Source organism: Ursus americanus, chromosome 4 (genome assembly GCF_024610735.1).
Source record: "Ursus americanus isolate L20-20 chromosome 4, mUrsAme1.1.p, whole genome shotgun sequence".
In the NCBI taxonomy this organism is placed as follows: Eukaryota; Metazoa; Chordata; class Mammalia; order Carnivora; family Ursidae; genus Ursus; species Ursus americanus.
Genome location: NC_142130.1, coordinates 44,436,638 through 44,454,863, shown reverse-complemented (window position 1 = coordinate 44,454,863; position 18,226 = coordinate 44,436,638). Strand labels below are relative to the sequence as shown.

The following is an 18,226-nucleotide window of genomic DNA, read 5'->3' as shown; positions in this document are numbered from 1 at the left end:
TCATTGTTAATCCATGAATGAGACCTTCCTTTTCTAGATGATTTTGCTGAACAACTTCTTTCATTTCCTTTAGACTCTCAGATTACGTGCTAAAATAGTCATTGGTTCTGTCTGCACTGGACTAGATCCTATCTGATTTAAGAGCATGCTTGGATCCATTATTAAGATGTGGCTTGGACTCCTTTTGGGAATATTTTTGAATCAGGGTCTATTAAGTAGGAGGCAGAATACCTGCATTCGGGTTCCAGCTCTGTTACTTAGTAGCTGTATTAACTAGGACAAATTATTTAACCTCTTTGATTTTCAGTCTGTAAATGAGCTAACGATTCCTAAATACCTAAATTACCCAATGATTTGGTAAGCATTTAATGAGATAAAGCATACTACACACCAAAAAATATAGACTATATTATATATATTATATATTATAGCCTGCAATATAGAATGTACTCCCCCTCCAAGTTTTAAGAATACTGCATTCTGATATTTAAGTAGATAGAGGCCCAGAAAACAAATCTGTGGAATTTTCTTGTAAAATGCGGTACTATTTTTTTTTTCTGTCCTAAGTAACAACCCCCACCACCCAAGGAGTGTTGCTGCCAAATTATGAGCAAAATCTTCTCTCAAGCAATCAATACCAGGGAAGCTCTCTGCCCTAAATACTTTCTCTGAAGGGCCAGCTCTTCCCTTGGTCTTGCGGGCTGGCTGAAGTCCTATCAGATTATTTTGATGCTAGTTGTGCCTTTTAGGATTTAAAATGCCAAGCCTTCCCATTATCAGTTCTTTTCATCTAAAAAGGAAAGGCTCTAATTACACTAATTTCTGACACCTTGCTGAAAAGTTGCCTAAAGGCACTGCGTTTGTAATGGGGCAGTAGGAAAAGGTAATGCTGACTCCAGGAAGCCTAGTGCTCCTGAGTTCAGAGAAGGTGGGGATGGCGTGTGTTTGCTCGAGCAGCTAGAATGCAGCCTGTGAACCCTGAAGGAATGGATGTTCTTCCTAGGAAGTTTTGCAGAGTGAAGTTCCTGAAGGGAAAGCTGTTGGTGCCCTAGAAAGTGCTAGGGTTTAGTATCAGGCAGATTTGTGTCCTAATCCTGCTGCTTCTCTCTATTTTGAACTTCGACCCATTACTTTGCTTATTTAACTTCTCGGCTTTCTTACCTGCCATGTGTCTGTATCTGTAAACCAACTCTTGTGGTTTCTCCAATTTCTCACTTTTATTTTTTTTAACTTTTGTTCCATTAGCCACCACTATGCCCCATTCCCTGCTGTTCCACCCCGAACTCCAGCCCAAGCATGGATTCAAAGATTCCTTTTTTCTTGACTCTTCTTTAACATCCCAGTAAGATCCATCTTTGCAAGAAAGTTCTAGTAAGTGTTGATGGAGAGCACAAATAAAATCACCATGGGACACACGTAACAATGACCATGTTTTCATGGTCTGATCCCAAGACGACCAACTGGAGAAGACTCTGGCCCTAAAGGGTTAACGTGGATTCCACGTGCCTTTCAGATCCCAGCTCCTACTTGGCCAAGTGGCCACCTACCTGTAGCTGCTATCTCTTCCTCTGTTCCCGCAGCTGGTCTATCAGGCCATCAGGGCCCGAACTTTAGCCAGCGGCAAAAGAGTCCTCCCGAAATACATGTGAACACTTTCCTTCTCTGAGCCTTAAAACAACACCTCCGTGGTCCTCCCACAGAATGCCAGTGTCTGATCCACAGAACTTTTGTGGTTCCCAAGTGCCTTAGGGGCGAGGAGTGATTGGCATTCACAGATTCCAGGGGAGGCCGTCCCTTCTCAGCCCGTGGGTTTGCTGTTTCCCTTTGAGACGTTGCAGGTTTCACCCTGGGAAGAGCTTTGTCTACACAGGGCAGAGACCTAACTTATCATGGTCCCCCAGCATGGTAATATTTCATGTTCTACTAACCACAGGGCTCACAGAATAAGAATTACTAACAGGAGGGGCATTTCCTCTTACATACAAGAAGTGAGAAAAGTCAGGGCAAGGAGATCTTGCAGACAGACATGACTGTTTTGAAATTCTACCCGGGACAAGCCCCAAAGTACACACTGGTTTTCAATTTAGTTTGAAAAAATATTGTTGTGTTTTACTTAAGTATTGCTGGGATTCTTTGTATATTTCCATCCTGAGCTCACGGATTCTACTCTGCTCCATGGCGAGGTTTGTGGGCAAAAGCAGGCAGTTCTTGCTGTCACATGATTACTGACGCAGAAAAAAAGAGAGGACCCATATTTCTTCTAATTACGAGTATTGGTGAGGAAAACACTAGGTCACAGTCAATAAGACTGCTATTATATGTAGCAGAGTAGAAAATCGAGGGGTCAGAAGTTCCTCCATCACAGTCACTTAGCATAGATTGGAGAACTACTGTTAACTCTGCCATAAGCATCTCCGCTGATGAAGTCCCAAGTACCAAAGTATCAGTGTGCTCCCTGTCGATGGGGATGCAGTCGCAGAGCCTGATGCCACGCCTCCTCCCTGACTCTCCTCAGGTACTGCGGCTTCTACGTGGATCACCAGACGATTTTCCGAGTGCCTAGTCCGCTCGCCCACATTCAGCTGCGGTGCGGTTCAAGGCTTTCCGACAAGCCACTTTTGGTGGAATATGGAAGTTACAACATTAGTCAACGTAAGCCTGGAATTAGCTCTTTAGAAACTCCTAAGAAATGGTTAAACAGAGCCTAATACTTGGTAACTCAAAACCTTGAGAAATTAAGGAATATTTCTATTTACTATTAATATGCAAATTAATATGCTATAAATAAGGAATATAAACAAAATATATAATAAATAAGTCATAAAATTATGTATTTATTACTGCTATAGTTTAAGTTATAGAAGAAATAACATAATTATTTGTTACAATTGAAAAATAGTTTCTTACGTTATTCCTGAAATATGGGACAAACCCATTTCTTGATTTATTGTTTCTGCTACTCATTAATCTTTGTACATATGATGTTTGTGCCAATATTTGGTGGATCAGAAGGCAACTGTTGTGACTCACTTTAGCCCATGACGTGTAGGGAGAGCTGGTCGGGCAAAGAGAGTTCAACATCAGCCCTCAAAATGTTGCACTCCACACTGAGAACCATGGGGACAGTGGCCGGGAAGTGGTCGGCAGTGCTTGAGGGAAGTCTTTAGAGCTGAAGAGAATAGATATTGACTCAGGAAATTCTCAACCCATTTTAAAAGGGGAAAAGTAAGGGTTAACCCCTTGGGAGCCCATGAGGTTAAGACTTGAGAGGAAGCTCATTTAGAAACTTCTTTGCCCATATACCTGCTTCTTGATCTGAAATATTGTAGTTCTGAATCTCAGAACATTACAATTTCCAGCAAGAATACCAGGTAAATAGTGAGCCATCTTCTTTTCAATTGCTTTTTCAAACCATGAATATTTTCTCGAAACTCACCCTCTCCATCGTGTGCCAGTGAGATAGCGGTTGACCTGGCCATGCGTTTTCCCCCATTCTTTGGCATAAGGGAGCATCTTAGTCTGTTCCGACTACTCTAACTAAATACCACAGACCGGGTGGCTTATAAAGAGCAGGAATTTATTTCTCACAGTTCTGGAGGCTGGATGTCTGAGATCAGGGGGCCAGCATGGTCAGGTGAGGGCTCTCTCTGGGTCGCAGGCTTCTTGTATGCTCACGTGGTGGAAGTGGGTGAGGGGGCTCTGCGGGGCCTCTTTTATAAAGGCATCGATCTTATTCCTGAGGCCTCTGCCGTCATCACTTAATTCCCTCCCTAAGGCCCGTCTTCCTAACATCATCACATTGGGCACTAAGATTTCAACATACGAATTTGTGGGGACAACAAATATGCAGACCATAACAATGAAGAAGGATTTATTATTTCTAATGTATTGGCGATAAGCCCAGGATTTGTGATTCAAGATCAGGCAGGGAATGGATCTTTGCCGAGCAGCCTGACTGAAGCGACTGGGAGGCAGAAGACAGGAGTCCTGAGTTTTGAGGCCAGTCGCTAATCTCTCTAGGTCCGAGTGTCTAAAATCAGTGGTTACTGGTGTATTTGGGGACAGAGATCACTTGATAATGTAATTAAAAGCACAGACTCCTCAGAACAGCGCATCCGATCATATAGGATTCAGAGACACTGGAAGGCCATCTGTAATTCCCCGGGGAGTCTAAAGACTGCACGCCAAGTCTGCTGGACTCTCTGAAGTGTATTCTAGCTTTCACTTTCTCTGAGCCAGTGACAAAGCCGGATTGCTGAGTGAAAAATGGAGATCGTAGAAGTCTGACTACACATGTGAGCTGGATGCATTATCCCCTCAGAGCCTCTGGTGGATTAGTTTACTTTCTCTGTTCTCCTAAATTCACCTTTTTTGTCTTTCAGTTATCACCTGTAGCTTGATTTGCTGGAGAAATTGTATAATTAGTATCGCTACATTGCCAGCTCCTTAAGCACCTAATGCTTCATAGTTCTTTGTTCATGTGGTCTGGTGACTTTTAGGGACTCGCACAAGACTTCCTGTGTTTTATTGTCCCTAGCCTGTCCTGCTGGATCTTTTCGATGCTCCTCGGGCTTGTGTGTCCCTCAGGCCCAGCGATGTGATGGAGTGAATGACTGCTTTGACGAAAGTGACGAACTTTTCTGTGGTGGGTATTCAAGTTGTACTATGGCTTTCTTACGAATAAGTAACTTCTCAAGGCCATTGTTGCTGCTGGTGTATATCCTGGGCCTTTGCAGCTGTTATCTTTTGCTGCATAACAAGTTACCCCAAAACTCAGTGGCTGACAACTGTCATGTATTCTGGACCATGCATCCATGGGTTGTTTGAGATCTGACTCATCTAGGCTGGCCTCAGCTGGGTGGCTCTGCTTTAAGCAGTAGGTCCTCCTAAGCTTGCTTCTTTCCTGTTTGGGGTCAGGTCTACTGTTCATGGCTCTTTTTCTCATTGAACTAGTGGGCTGGCCATGGCAGTGGTAGAAGCAAAGGATGGGTGAGCAAAACCACGTGGTTCCTCTTAAGTTCTGGGCTTGGAGCTGCCACACCATCACTTACATCATATTCCACCAGTCCAAGTGCGTCCTAGAGCTAAGGCCAAGGTCAAGGGGCAGGAAGCTTATCCGGCACACTTCGGGGCCATGGCGAGGGCGGAGATGTATAATACTACCACAGGGAGTGAGGATCGGTGGCTAGTAATTCAATGACCCACAGTCCTCAACGAACAATCCTATTTTAAAGCACAGATCTTTCATCTAGGGAGCAGCCCAGATCTGCAGAGAAGTCGACTCTTTCAGCACAGTCGTTCATGGCACACAGGTGTTGTGAAGGGAGAATTATTACTATCACCTGTATAGTCTGCAGCAACGTCACAGCTGCAGCGACTAAGGAGCAGGGTATTGGACATTCCTATTTTGGACAGAGATTCTCTCTCTTGGTTTTTCATTACTATTTGCACATCATTCCTGAGTCTACCTCCTGTTTCAGAGAGAAACATGGGGAGGATAGTTCACCAGACCTTGTGACACCTTTGACAACACTTTCTCCTAAAGGTCCAGAGTTTAATTCAAATACAATTGCGATGGTGAAGCTATTTAATTTCTTTCATATTCTTGGAGAAAAAGTACAGTTAATGTAACTATGAAAAGCTTATATTCATGAAAAATAACCTATGGCCCTACACATTTATTTATTTATTTATTTAGACCAAACAAAATAAAACTCCCTTAACTTAGGGCTCGTTGACCTTTTCAATCTACAGGGTTTTCTGTTGCTTAAAAAAAATAAATGCTGGCCATTATATAGTGGGCGAGGTTGCTGGTATGTTTTACGTTATTATCATGCCCTGTTACAATGCTCCAAACAGAAATGATTATTGTTACTTCATAAGCAGGACTGTTTTTGGTAATCATTATTTCTCATTGTGCCGTTTTGGAAACTATTCTCTGGGAGTCAGCTAGGTACATCCAGAAGCTCAATGAGCATTTCAGGGCAGTGATGTCCTTCCCCCTATCCCCGGCCCCTAACAACAGATGCCACTGAAAACACGAGAGCAGGTAACAAAAATGATCACTTTTCACAAAACCAGAAATGCCTAAGGAATCATACCTCCCAAGACTGTTTGCTATTATCACTGTGCCTGTCCTGTCACTTGTCCAAAGGCAATTCATGAAGATGTTCCAAAGAAGAAAAATTGTGATAATTTACAATGGTGTTTCTTAATCCAGGAAGTGGATCACCCACGACAAAATCACTTTAAAGAGAGTTTTCCTTATACGCAGATTAAGATAAGCCTGTTGTCCTTTAAGATCTCACAGCTGTTAATCTATTCAACAAAACCTTAGTGAGCACCTACTGTGTAGTCAGGGGCCTGAAGTACAAAGATGAATAAGACAAAATCCTCAATGTAAGGACACTCCCACTTTGTTTAGCAAGGCAGGCAAGTTCAATTTTAAGTATTTAGTTATTTAATTTTTTTTTTTTTTTGGAGAGAGAGCGAGAGAGGAGGGGCAGAAAGAGAGAGAATCTTTTTTTTTTTTTTAAAGATTTTATTTATTTATTTGACAGAGATAGAGACAGCTAACGAGAGAGGGAACACAAGCAGGGGGAGTGGGAGAGGAAGAAGCAGGCTCACAGCGGAGGAGCCTGATGTGGGGCTCGATCCCAGAACGCCAGGATCACGCCCTGAGCCGAAGGCAGACGCTTAACCGCTCTGCCACCCAGGCGCCCCAGAAAGAGAGAGAATCTTAAGCAGTCTCCATGCCCTGAGACGATGACTTGAGCCGAAATCAAGAGTTAGAGTGGAACGGACTGAGTCACCCAGGCGCCCCAGACAAGTTTAATTTAGATAACAGCTTATCATTTTTATTTTCCTTAAAAGAAAATCTCCCAATGCATTTAATTGTCATTAAGTAAACAAATTGCCAGACTTGAAGGCATTTAGGCAAAAGCAAAAACCAGACCTGAGAAACTCAGAGCACTAGGAATTACAGCCAAGCTGCAGCCTCCGCCTGTCTCACGCAGGTGTCAGGTTTGAGGAAAACACACTTTTTATTTGATGTAAGTCATCTTAACCATTTGCACCATTAGAGGGGCACTGCTGGTTCTCAGAGGCCTGCTGATGTCTCAGGCTCATGAGCTTTCTGTCTGTTCTCATTCTAGTGACTCTTAAGCCTGCCTGCAATGCCAGCTCCTTCAGGCAGCACGGCCGTCTGGTCTGTGACGGCTTCAGGGACTGTGAGGACGGCCAGGACGAGCAGAACTGCACTCAAAGTGAGGGCGAGTCCTCTGCACGCTGCTGCGCTTCCTGTACACTCTGCTAAGTCGGAACTGAAATACCCCTGGGGGCTCAGGGCAATGGACTTGCTCCAGTTTTCCCTAGACTCACCCAGTTTTAGCACTGAAAATCCCAGTTCCCTGGAATCCTCTTGGCCCCAGGCAAAACGGGACAGTTGGTCACTGAGTGTGCGTGTTGAGTGTGCGTGTGTGTGTGTGTGTGTGTGTGTGTGTGTGAATACTGGAAGATTTCCATTGCTTATTTGCTTTTAATGCTGCTCGAGAGTAAAGGGTGCTGAGGACGTGATGTAGCAGGACTTGCCAGATACCGTGGTGTTCTATTCCAGCCCCTGCAGAAACGCAGACTGCTGGAGTGCTGAGCAAACGTGCTGTGATTCACAAAGGCTGCCCATTTTCTCCATAATGCGATGAAAGGACTGAATATGGTATTGATCTTTGCTCAAAATTTTCTTGGAGAACAGGACAAAATAATTAATAGCAAAGAGGCCACGGCCTAAAGCCACTGATATGGCCAACTGCTTTGAATCTCACCTCTAGTGGAAGAAAGGAGGGGCCATCAGATTGATTCTCAACAGGTGCACCTGCCTACCTTCCGATGGCTCTGCTGAGGCGGGGGGACTGGTCCCCATGGGCTTGCTTTGTTGCCCTCTGCCGTGTTTCCCAGAGCAGCAAATACCCGTGCCACGGCTACACCATCCTTGGAAGATGGGAGTTGAGTGTCATTTCCTCGAGTCTGTTTCTGGGCAGGAAAAACCCTTCCCTCTTTTGTTCTTTTTTAGGCATTCCGTGTAACGACAGGACTTTTAAGTGTGGCAATGATATTTGCTTTAGGAAACAAAATGCACAGTGTGATGGGACCGTGGACTGCCCAGATGGAAGTGATGAAGAAGGCTGCAGTGAGTACATTCCTTCCGGCTCCCTGTATTCCTTCCTCGGTTTCCACGTGTTCATTTTCATTCCCTTCTTGGAGTACATCCCCCTGGCAAAAGTTGGGGTCCAGGGAAGAATAATAAATATTGGCGAACTGCATCTGAAATGGTTTCTCAGAATTAAAAACTCTGGATTCTGTCTGCTTCCTTGATAACAAGCATGAAAGCATCAGGTGTTTCTAATGAGAACTTTCACTTTCTGGTAACTCTAATCAAGGGAGAAGTTCCTAAGTAAAAAGTCCACAAGAAAAGAAACAGATACTGGAACACCGTGGGTGACTATTATTTAGGCCTTATGTTATCATCGATACCAAGTGCAGCTTCTTTCTTTAGCGACCCCCTGAGGACTGTAATCTGCCCTATGTTAATATGTCGTCTCTAACTGGCCAGCTGGCAACGTGGTCGTAATGAATCCTTATCGGTACAGTTTGCCCTGGAAAATAATTGTTCTGATAACTAGTTTTTCTTAATAGGTTTTCATTTGTCTTGGGCTTAGAAATTCTCTCCCGAATGCTTTCTCTCAAATCAGCAAGCCTCCAAAGACACACTCAATTCTGTTGCATTTGGAACGAATCTTTCCTCTCTTATAGTCTAAGCCCCACGGCTACTCGTGGGGGAGTAGGGCAGCCGTTGCTTACATGTCCCCTCCTCCTTGAATCAATGTGCTTTATTGTATGGAGACTGTGTGTCCCTCCTGTTCTCAGGAGGGAGTGGCTTGGGGGCGCCTTTTCTCTAGATAAGCAAGAGGTTTCAATTTGCTTGCCTGGTGCCTCGGGTCCCAATGCAGCTGGAAATGTGACTTAATTTCCAGTGTTTCTTCCAAGTCTGCTTTTAAATCACGTGGCCCTTCCTTTCCTGAAGGCTGCAGCAGGGGCTCCTCCACCCTCCACCGCATCATTGGGGGCACCGACACCCAGGAAGGGGGTTGGCCGTGGCAAGTCAGCCTCCACTTTGTCGGATCCGCTTACTGCGCAGCCTCGGTCATCTCCAGCGAGTGGCTTCTTTCTGCGGCCCACTGTTTCCATGGAAACAGGTAGGGGCTCCCAGGTCTTGCTCTAGGATGGCACGCTGTCTGACACCGGACATCTGCCCTCAAGTTGTGGAGCGGAGCTGCCCTCTGGGAACGTCCGAGCAATTTAAATGGTGTGATCTGCGTGTGTGTGTGTGTGTGAGTGTGTGTGAGTGTGTGAGTGTGTGTGTGTGTGTGTGTGTGTGTGTGTGTGTGTGTGTGTGAAGAATGGGCACTGGACTTCTAGTTAGAGTGGAAGGGTAATGATTCTGCACCCAGTTTCCAAAGTGGTGGTTGGGGGGAGGGTTCCCACACCACTAGGCAGCTCTGACACGAGTTGAGTGCCCCGCAGTTGAACTCCATTCTGACCCTGTCTGCCTGCACATAGCATCAGATAAAGCAGGTGAGAGGCTCAGACCGCAAGAGTGTCCCTCCTCCCTCCTCAGACACAGTTGTAAGTCCATGCTGTCACCATAGTTCTGGCTCAACAGCTATAGATTGGAGGTTCCAACCATCCCTTCCTGGGGTTCAATTAACTTGCTAGAGCAGTTCACAGAGCTCAGAAAAACAGTTTACTTTCCAGATCACTGGTTTATCATCAAAGGGTATAACTCAGGAACAAGCGGAGGGAAGAGAAGCACAAGGCAGGGTTTGAGGAAAGGGGGAGAAGCTGTCATGCCCGCTGCAGAACCCTGTCCTTTTGGGGTTTACGGAGGCTTCATTGCACAGGCATGATTGATTAAATCATTGGTGTTGGCGGTGGATTCAACCTCCAGCCCCTCTCCCCTCCTCAGAGGTCAGTGAGTGGGACTGGATCGCAACCCTCCAATCACATAGTTGGTTCTCCGGCCACCTGCTTACGTGGGGTCCAAAAGTCACTCATTAACATAACAGCATAACAAAAACAGCTGTGTGGCTCTATTCACTTGGGAAACTCCAAGGGTTTTAAGAGCTTTGTCAGAAATGAGATAAAGATCAAATACATATTTCTTATTATAAATCACATTCTCATGGAGGTGGATCATGCAAAGGTCCATTATTAGGGTTGGCGTTGGAAGGGCTCTGACTGCCTTTACGAGTGGGATTATTATGGGGCAGATGCTCTTCCAGCTAAGAGTGAAAAGGAAGCTTAGAACAAATAACCTCACTGAACTGTAACCTTATTTGGAATCTTCTTTTGGAAATTACAGAATTCACGTTTATGGCTTAAATGGCTATGCTTCTCTTTGATCGTTAGTCTTTTACACTGTGACACCGCTCCAAGTACTATGTTAGCTGTACTAATCCCCCGCGGTCCCCGGTGCCACCCGTGAGATGTCAGCTGAGCAGATTCGGGGCCCCACTCTTTGACTCTGTCCTTATTTTTCTTGCAAACCTTTCGCAATCTCTTCACCCCACTAGAACAGGGCTGCTGTGTAGCCTCACATGGAGATGGCAAGACCCTCAGTGATTCTGTGCAAGGCCACAGGGGTCAGAAGTAGAGTTCTGGAAGGGCCGACAGAGAGTTGGGCCCCTGTGAATGGTCATGCTTGAGCAGTTGTGGCCGTGATCTTTCAGGCTTCTGGTAGATGACGAGAAGGAATTTCATCAATTCCTCCTTTATCACACTTTGATTTCTAACCTCTCTTGGGAGTCATATCATTTGAATTTGGCAAAAGGGTTCCCAGACCACTGTCCTGCCGGCCCTGTCTGTCCCCATCAAATGCCAATGTCGGCATGAATAGGAAGAATGTAACAAAAGAATTCAGTCACATTCTTGACCTGTGTGTGGTTCACGAGATAGCAGGGCCAACAGAATTTCCAGCAGTTCTTTAGGATGGGGGAGCGAATTTTCTGGAACATAGCTACCATGCACCACCCCTGCTATACCTTCATCTCTGGTTTTACTAGGAGAAAAGGGAGGCTCAGAAAAGTTGTGGTTTTTGCCATGTCAGTGGACAGAGCCAAGGACTACCACAGGAACTAGAATGCAGGCCTCCTTCCCTCAGCCCTCAGCTGTCTGCAGAGGGCCTGTGTCCAAACCCTGGATGGTTCTTCAGACCCTGGCCACTGACTTCATGCTTCCTTCCTTTTCTGCCAGGTTGTCAGACCCCACGCCGTGGACTGCTCACCTTGGGATGTATGTGCAGGGGAATGCCAAGTTCGTCTCCCCGGTGAAAAGAATTGTGGTCCATGAGTACTACAACAGTCAGACCTTTGACTATGATATTGCCTTGCTAGAGCTCAGTACGGCCTGGCCCGAGACCCTGAAACAGCTCATTCAGCCAATATGCATTCCTCCTGCTGGCCAGAAAGTGCGCAGTGGGGAGAAGTGCTGGGTAACTGGCTGGGGGCGAAGGCACGAAGCAGGTGTGTGAATGAGTGAATGGTCATGCCCTCCGCCTCCAGAGAATACTAACTTGCACTGACGTAGTGCTTTGGGGTTCACAGGGTTTTTGTGAATGATCTCATTTGAGCTTCCTGATAATTCGAAGAAGTAGAATGGAGGGAAGTGTTATTATTCCTATTTATGATGTAATTATTCCTATTATGATGTTCTTCCCTCACCCAAAAGAAGAAAGACCCAGTTCATAATGGGAGGCAGGCGGGGGGAGGGGGTCTATGAGCAAGGCAAGATTGGATAGACAGTATGGGCCCTTTTCAAACTTTGCTAGGTTTTTCACTATAGAAGAGCAATTCCTTTTTACCTTTAGGTTACCTTCACCCAAAGAAGTGATTCCTTTTCTTAAAGAAGAGGACACCCGCCCCCCACATACACTCTATTGTGTCAAGTCACAGGCAACTGTCTGGAGGCTTATGCAAGTATGTCTGTCATGAGGGCAACCCGCCAGGCAGAAGGGCTGAAAGCCAGCCTGCCCTTAGCTCCCCAGACTGCAGATTCAGGCCCGAGGGTTCCATCAGCCTAGAATCAGACGGCCCAGAGGGGATGCCTCTTTACAATCCCTTCACCCTAGCTGGCATCTCTGTCATTATGCGCAAAGGTCAGAGTGGTAGGGAAGTCCCTACATCTGCTCTGTTGAGGTTTTTCATGGTCCAGGGTTCAAGGTTGATTCTGAATATGCAGTGAGGGGAAGCGGCCACAGCTTTGTGAGGACCACCCCGGAGCTAATGCTTCCCTTCGACTCCCACCCGCATCTCAGATTCCCGTGCAGCCCTTTCCAAGGGTTTAGGACAGAAGCATTTTCTGCAAACCTTGAATCTTACCCTTGGCCTCGTTTTGACACTCTCTAAAGATTCCTTGCGGGCAGCTTCTCCAGGGCTCACTGCTGGCATGTAGTTAATGCCATCACAGTGGCCTGCTGGGATCTCAGGACCCTAATGAGGGAGGATGGCTCCCAGCTCCAACACCTGTAACCTATCAGGACTGTTCTCGGGGCTTTAATTATATTATCCTGTATCACAGGAGGGAAGAGACTATTCAACCAGCTTATCATGAGACATTTCTTTATAAGCATGAGTGTGAGTGTATTTATTTTTCTGCATCATTTTAGCCAGACAGGATAAAAAGGAAGTGAAAGGGCTATAACAAAACTGTTATGTTTTTATGGTTCCCAGGACTCTCCCATATATCAGATTATGCTGCTCCATTTAAGGAGCAGGCCTCTCGACTCGTAAGTATTGGTAACTGTTGGGATTCACAGTGCTACCGGCCGCAGGAAGTACGTAGTGAAGGAATACGGCTCAGTGGCTCTGATGATTGAGTCAGACCTTGGGTCTGGATCCTGCTCTGTTACCTGTGAGCTGCCATCGGGCACTCCCTCTAACCTCCTCGGCTTCTAGTTCTTCACCAGCAAAATGGGGATTATAAAAGAATTTACATTAAAAAATTGTTCTGAGGATAAGGAGATAATGTGAGTAGATGGTCTGATAGCCTGAATGAGCGTAATGGTTACCATGATTTCTACTTGCAATGTGTTTTCCAGACAATAAAGGCTCCCCTGTTTTGCAGCAAGCAGAGGTGGAGCTCATTGATCAAACCCTCTGTGTTTCCACCTATGGAATCATCACCTCAAGGATGCTCTGCGCGGGGGTCATGTCAGGCAAGAGAGATGCTTGCCGGGTAAGTCATCGCACCTTTCCCTTGCCAAGATGTTATGCTTTCCATACATGCTTTCATGTTTAACTCGTGCAACACTGGGAAATAACTGGGACAGGTATTTCCCTTAATTCAGATATTAATTATAAGCTAATTGTCTAAGACCAGGGAAAGGTGATTAAATAATTAGGTCTATAAAACTCAGTTTTCTGGTTACCATGTATTTTCCTCCAACATTTAGAAAATGAGGCTGCGATTTATCATTCTGCCATGATTTAATCTCTTATAGCCCAAAACTAAAGAACAAAGCAGCTCTCTCTCTCTCTCTCTCTCTCTCTCTCTCACACACACACACACACACACACACACACACACTGTCTTAGGATGGCTAGCAGCCCCTTCCCTTCTGAGATATCAGGGTTTTATTAACTTGCTCCTTTGATGCATAGGCTGGGGGAGGGAGAGGGGGCTGGGAGAGGTGACAGAGCACTCATTCGTATGCCTCTGGTCAGGCCTCCTGACAGTGGTCAAGTTGGAGTTCGTCTTCGCGGGGACATTTCTAAGTCTCAAATTCCAATCTATGCAGATAGCTCTATGATTGCCAAAAAGTGAACAGATGATTTAGAGGATGAAGAGGGCAGTGGGAGCTGTTCCTCCATCTCTCCGCAACATTAGGCACTATGCCACAAAAACTCATCTTACTATATGATGGATTTTATCTTCTGAGCCCCTATTTTGTGGCAAGCACTGTGCTAGATGCGTTAGGTAAATTCATTCAAGTCTTTCTTTCACGCCCATTTTACAGAAGAGGAAACTGGGATACAGAGAGGGTAAGCAAATTACCCAAGGTCACACAGCTAGTAAGTAAATACCTGAGCTGGAATGTGAACCCTTATCTGTCTAATGCTAAAGCTGCTGTGTTTTGGCTGCTTCCTGAGGCTAATCAGTTCTAGGGCCCTGTTCCCCCAAAGCCACCAAAGTTTACAGGTCAACTTAGACTTAGTAGGGCTGGTGTGGAGATAACTGAAATAGAGAGTCCAGTTTCTCTACCAGTCAGAATTCACCTAATCAGGTTTGGAGTTGGGGGGTGGGACTCGGGGGCAAATTCAGAATTTTTTTTTTATCTTTGTCTCTAGCTAAGTTGCAGCTTTACCTATCCTCCAAACTAGAAGAATAAAGCCCAGATGTTATAATTTAGAGGATGGATACTGTAGGAACTATGTTTACACTTTGAATTATTTTCGTCTTTGCTTTGTGGAGTTGAGATATCAGAAGGGACTCTCAAACGAGGGTGATATGTCCCCTGAGGGCCGTGGGCCAGTGAGCCGTAGGGGTTGCCACGGTTGTGGGTCTTCATCGTTCATTGTCAGAATCCCGAGCCAACCCACCCGCTGACTTTGCATGGCCCAGAGGCAGGGGTCAGCTTTCCAAGATAACCCTGGCTCCTGAGGTTGTTGTCAGGGCTAAATGACCCAAAATAGTGCTTGGCAGACAGCTCCCGCTAAATAAATGTTAGCCTCTGTTATTGGTACTACTACTATGGCTATCTCCACTACTAATGAGGTTTGTTCTTTGTTTGGGGGGTGTGAGAGTTGTTTCCCCTACAAGAATATTCTAAAGATATTCTTGGCCTAAGGAATTACATTTCTTGTGACAAATGCAGCTACCTCCACTACTAATGAGGTTTGTTCTTTGTTTGGGGGGTGTGAGAGTTGTTTCCCCTACAAGAATATTCTAAAGATATTCTTGGCCTAAGGAATTACATTTCTTGTGACAAATGCAGCTACTTCCACTACTAATGAGGTTTGTTCTTTGTTTGGGGGGTGTGAGAGTTGTTTCCCCTACAAGAATATTCTAAAGATATTCTTGGCCTAAGGAATTACATTTCTTGTGACAAATGCAGCTTTTTGATTTTAGGAAGAATAATTCTAAAATGACATTAGAAGTTTCACAGTATTTCCTGACCCTTCTCCAAACTACATAATAATTAGCCAAGTGAAAACTTTCCAGAACGGGAGTTTTGATACAATCCATTAGACACATTAGTGATAAAATTGAGGATCACTGGAGAAAGGTACTTCCTGCTTACATTATCTTCTTGTGTAGGGAGATTCGGGTGGACCTTTATCTTGTCGAAGAAAAAGTGATGGAAAATGGATTTTGACTGGCATCGTTAGCTGGGGATATGGATGCGGAAGACCAAACTTTCCTGGTGTTTACACAAGAGTGTCAAACTTTGTTCCCTGGATTCATAAATATGTCCCTTCTCTTTTGTAAAAGTACAGATAGGAGTTTTGACTATGATTTCTGTGATACATTCTTTAAAAAAGAAAGCAGTAATTATCCATAAAAGGAGACCCAATTTTTTTCTTCTGTAAATTTCAGATTGCTTACATTTGGTATTTTTTGAAAGACAGAGAAATTAATATGTATTTTATCCCATGAAAAGTTGCCTCAAGGATAGAGTTGTATTCATTCTTAAGCATCAAGGGGCCATTGATTCAGAAACGGAGGAAACCTAAAGTAATGTCATGAATCAAGACTCTAAAATAAGATAAGAAATGGGTGAGGTGCTCAGGAATCCATTCTTTTTTTTTTTTTAAAGATTTTATTTATTTATTTGACAGAGATAGAGACAGCCAGCGAGAGAGGGAACACAAGCAGGGAGAGTGGGAGAGGAAGAAGCAGGCTCATAGCAGAGGAGCCTGATGTGGGGCTCGATCCCATAACGCCGGGATCACGCCCTGAGCCGAAGGCAGACGCTTAACCGCTGTGCCACCCAGGCGCCCCTTAGGAATCCATTCTTAAAGTTATGTTTCTATTCAAGGTACAGATGTTTATAAGGATTTAGGCAAATCTGATTTTTAAAATAAAAAATTCCATTAAAAATGCCTGATTTCAGTGTTCTAATAAAAGTAAATGCACAAAAATGTCTCTTTCATAAATGCAAATGAACCCAAGCTCAGTTATTGACAAAGGTAGTACCTCTGTTGTTGGTTTCTAATCCAATTTTGTCTAAGCACATAACAGACTTTCTTCAGCCGTGGCACAGGGTAATATTATGTACGGAGGAACCAATCAATTGAGTAACAAAACTAACAGCCTAACTTACTTGGCTATTTTATGCCAAGATGCCAGGATGCCATGGAACTATATTCAGTAAAATCATGGAATGAAGCATCATGGTAGTTCAATTGAAAGCACTTACACGGGATTTAAGGAATTGTGATAATGCTGGTCAGGAGTTGAATGATAAGGGAATTTTTAGATGATTGTTTTGAAAGTCAAAATTTTCAGATTATCATTTGGCTTCTGATTTTTTTTTTTTCTAAAACTCCAATGGCCTAGACTTACTTCTATTTTCAGGGCATTATAATACCTAGCATGGTTGTAAACCTCTACTACTGCTCAATATAGTTATTGATTTATTTGATCTTAATTTCGAGGGTTTCAAAATTGATCTCAGAATAAACTTTCCATGAACAGAGGCTAGACTTAACAATACCACTGAGTAGGTGAAAACAGCAGGAAGGAGAAGAATGATATCATTTGTTTTCCCTGGGACAAAGTCAAAGGAGTAATAACAATGCTATTTTTAAGTAGGGTCCAGAATAATGAAAATGGTTTTCGTGGGGCTTCCGAAGATCCTAGTGTAACAGTAAAAGGAGAGAGAGACCGCAGAAGGGGTCATCCTGTGGATCAGACAGAAAAACTGAAATGTGGGTTTAATATCCCTGAAATAGTGAATAATTTCCAGTTCACAGAATATATTTTAATTTGCCAAAAGACTGTTTCCTTCAGGTAAAAGACGCAACATTTTAATGCTACCTTTCTGAACGGGTTCCAGCGGATTGAGTAAACCAGCTATGGCATAGTACAATTCAGACAGCTAAGTGTACCCTTGAATTCACAAAGTGGGACTTAGCTACTAAATTCACTGTGTAAGAATGAATTAGGCTGACAGTTCTTAAAACCAGGTTTATTTTGCCTGGGATTGCTATGACCTAGGTACTAGGAGAATTGTACTTTTTTTTTAAGATTTTATTTATTTGCCAGAAAGAGAGTGAAAGAGAGAGAAAGAGAGAGAGAGAGAGTGAGCACAAGCAGAGGGAGTGGCAGGAGGAGGGAGAAGCAGATTCCCCGCTGAGCAGGGAGCCCCATGTGGGACTGGATCCCAGGATCCTGGGATCAATGACCTAAACTGAAAGCAGATGCTTAGCCGACTGAGCCACCCAGGCGTCCCTGAATTGTACTTTTCATTCATGGTCAATTCTAAGGAGATTTACTATTTAAAAACTTCACCAACACCTTGAGTAAGTTTGTGATCTCAGGAGATGGAGGAGGGCTAGCATCAGATTCATGGCAGGGAATTTTTCAAACCACACATACACGCGACCACTGTAGGCACGTGCTTGCACACATGTGAGGGTACCATGTTCTTCAGCAGTGCAGGGGTGGAGAAAAGGTTCAGAAACACCAGCCTAACTTACTTGGCTATTTTATGCCAAGATGCCAGGATGACATGGAACTATATACTTTATTCTTGCAAAAGCATGGATAGAGGCAAATCCAAAGACTGATTTAATTGGCAGAGTGGAATGGCCTCCATAAACCAAGACAGGAGCATTTCCATGTTGCAGACTACTGGGGTATCTTGCCCGCCTTCACAGTGTCTTCAAATCTGCAAAGTGCAACATCACAAACCAACCCTTTCTCAGTTGTTTTCTGCTTGATTAGTCAGAGAGTGACCCAGTTGCCTGTGTTTACAGTGGTAGTGCTTGTCACCTGACAACATACGGCTACGTACTGTTGTGCTTTCAAGAAACATATGCCTGTCTGAAGGGAATGAGATGCTTTGGTGCTTTGCTGATGTCACTTAGATGATGTTACTTTACTTTTCGGTTTATACAATAATCGTTTGGGAAAGTATTTGCTCTCAAAGGAGAGATGAAGAAAAATAGCA

General features: G+C 44.4%; 1 protein-coding gene across 1 annotated transcript in view; it reads left to right on the top strand.

Annotated features, from left to right (window-relative positions):
- The window catches only part of TMPRSS7 (transmembrane serine protease 7), a 31,600-nt gene extending 15,492 nt beyond the window's left edge, over window positions 1-16,108 (top strand). The window contains exons 9-16 of the mRNA XM_045785627.2: window positions 2,516-2,652; window positions 4,538-4,645; window positions 7,155-7,265; window positions 8,069-8,185; window positions 9,080-9,251; window positions 11,308-11,576; window positions 13,151-13,287; window positions 15,370-16,108. Of these exons, the coding sequence (XP_045641583.2) occupies window positions 2,516-2,652; window positions 4,538-4,645; window positions 7,155-7,265; window positions 8,069-8,185; window positions 9,080-9,251; window positions 11,308-11,576; window positions 13,151-13,287; window positions 15,370-15,540 (1,222 nt within the window). The 3' untranslated portion in view covers window positions 15,541-16,108. The remainder of the gene's footprint in view (window positions 1-2,515; window positions 2,653-4,537; window positions 4,646-7,154; window positions 7,266-8,068; window positions 8,186-9,079; window positions 9,252-11,307; window positions 11,577-13,150; window positions 13,288-15,369) is intronic.
- The last annotated feature ends 2,118 nt before the right edge of the window (window positions 16,109-18,226 follow it).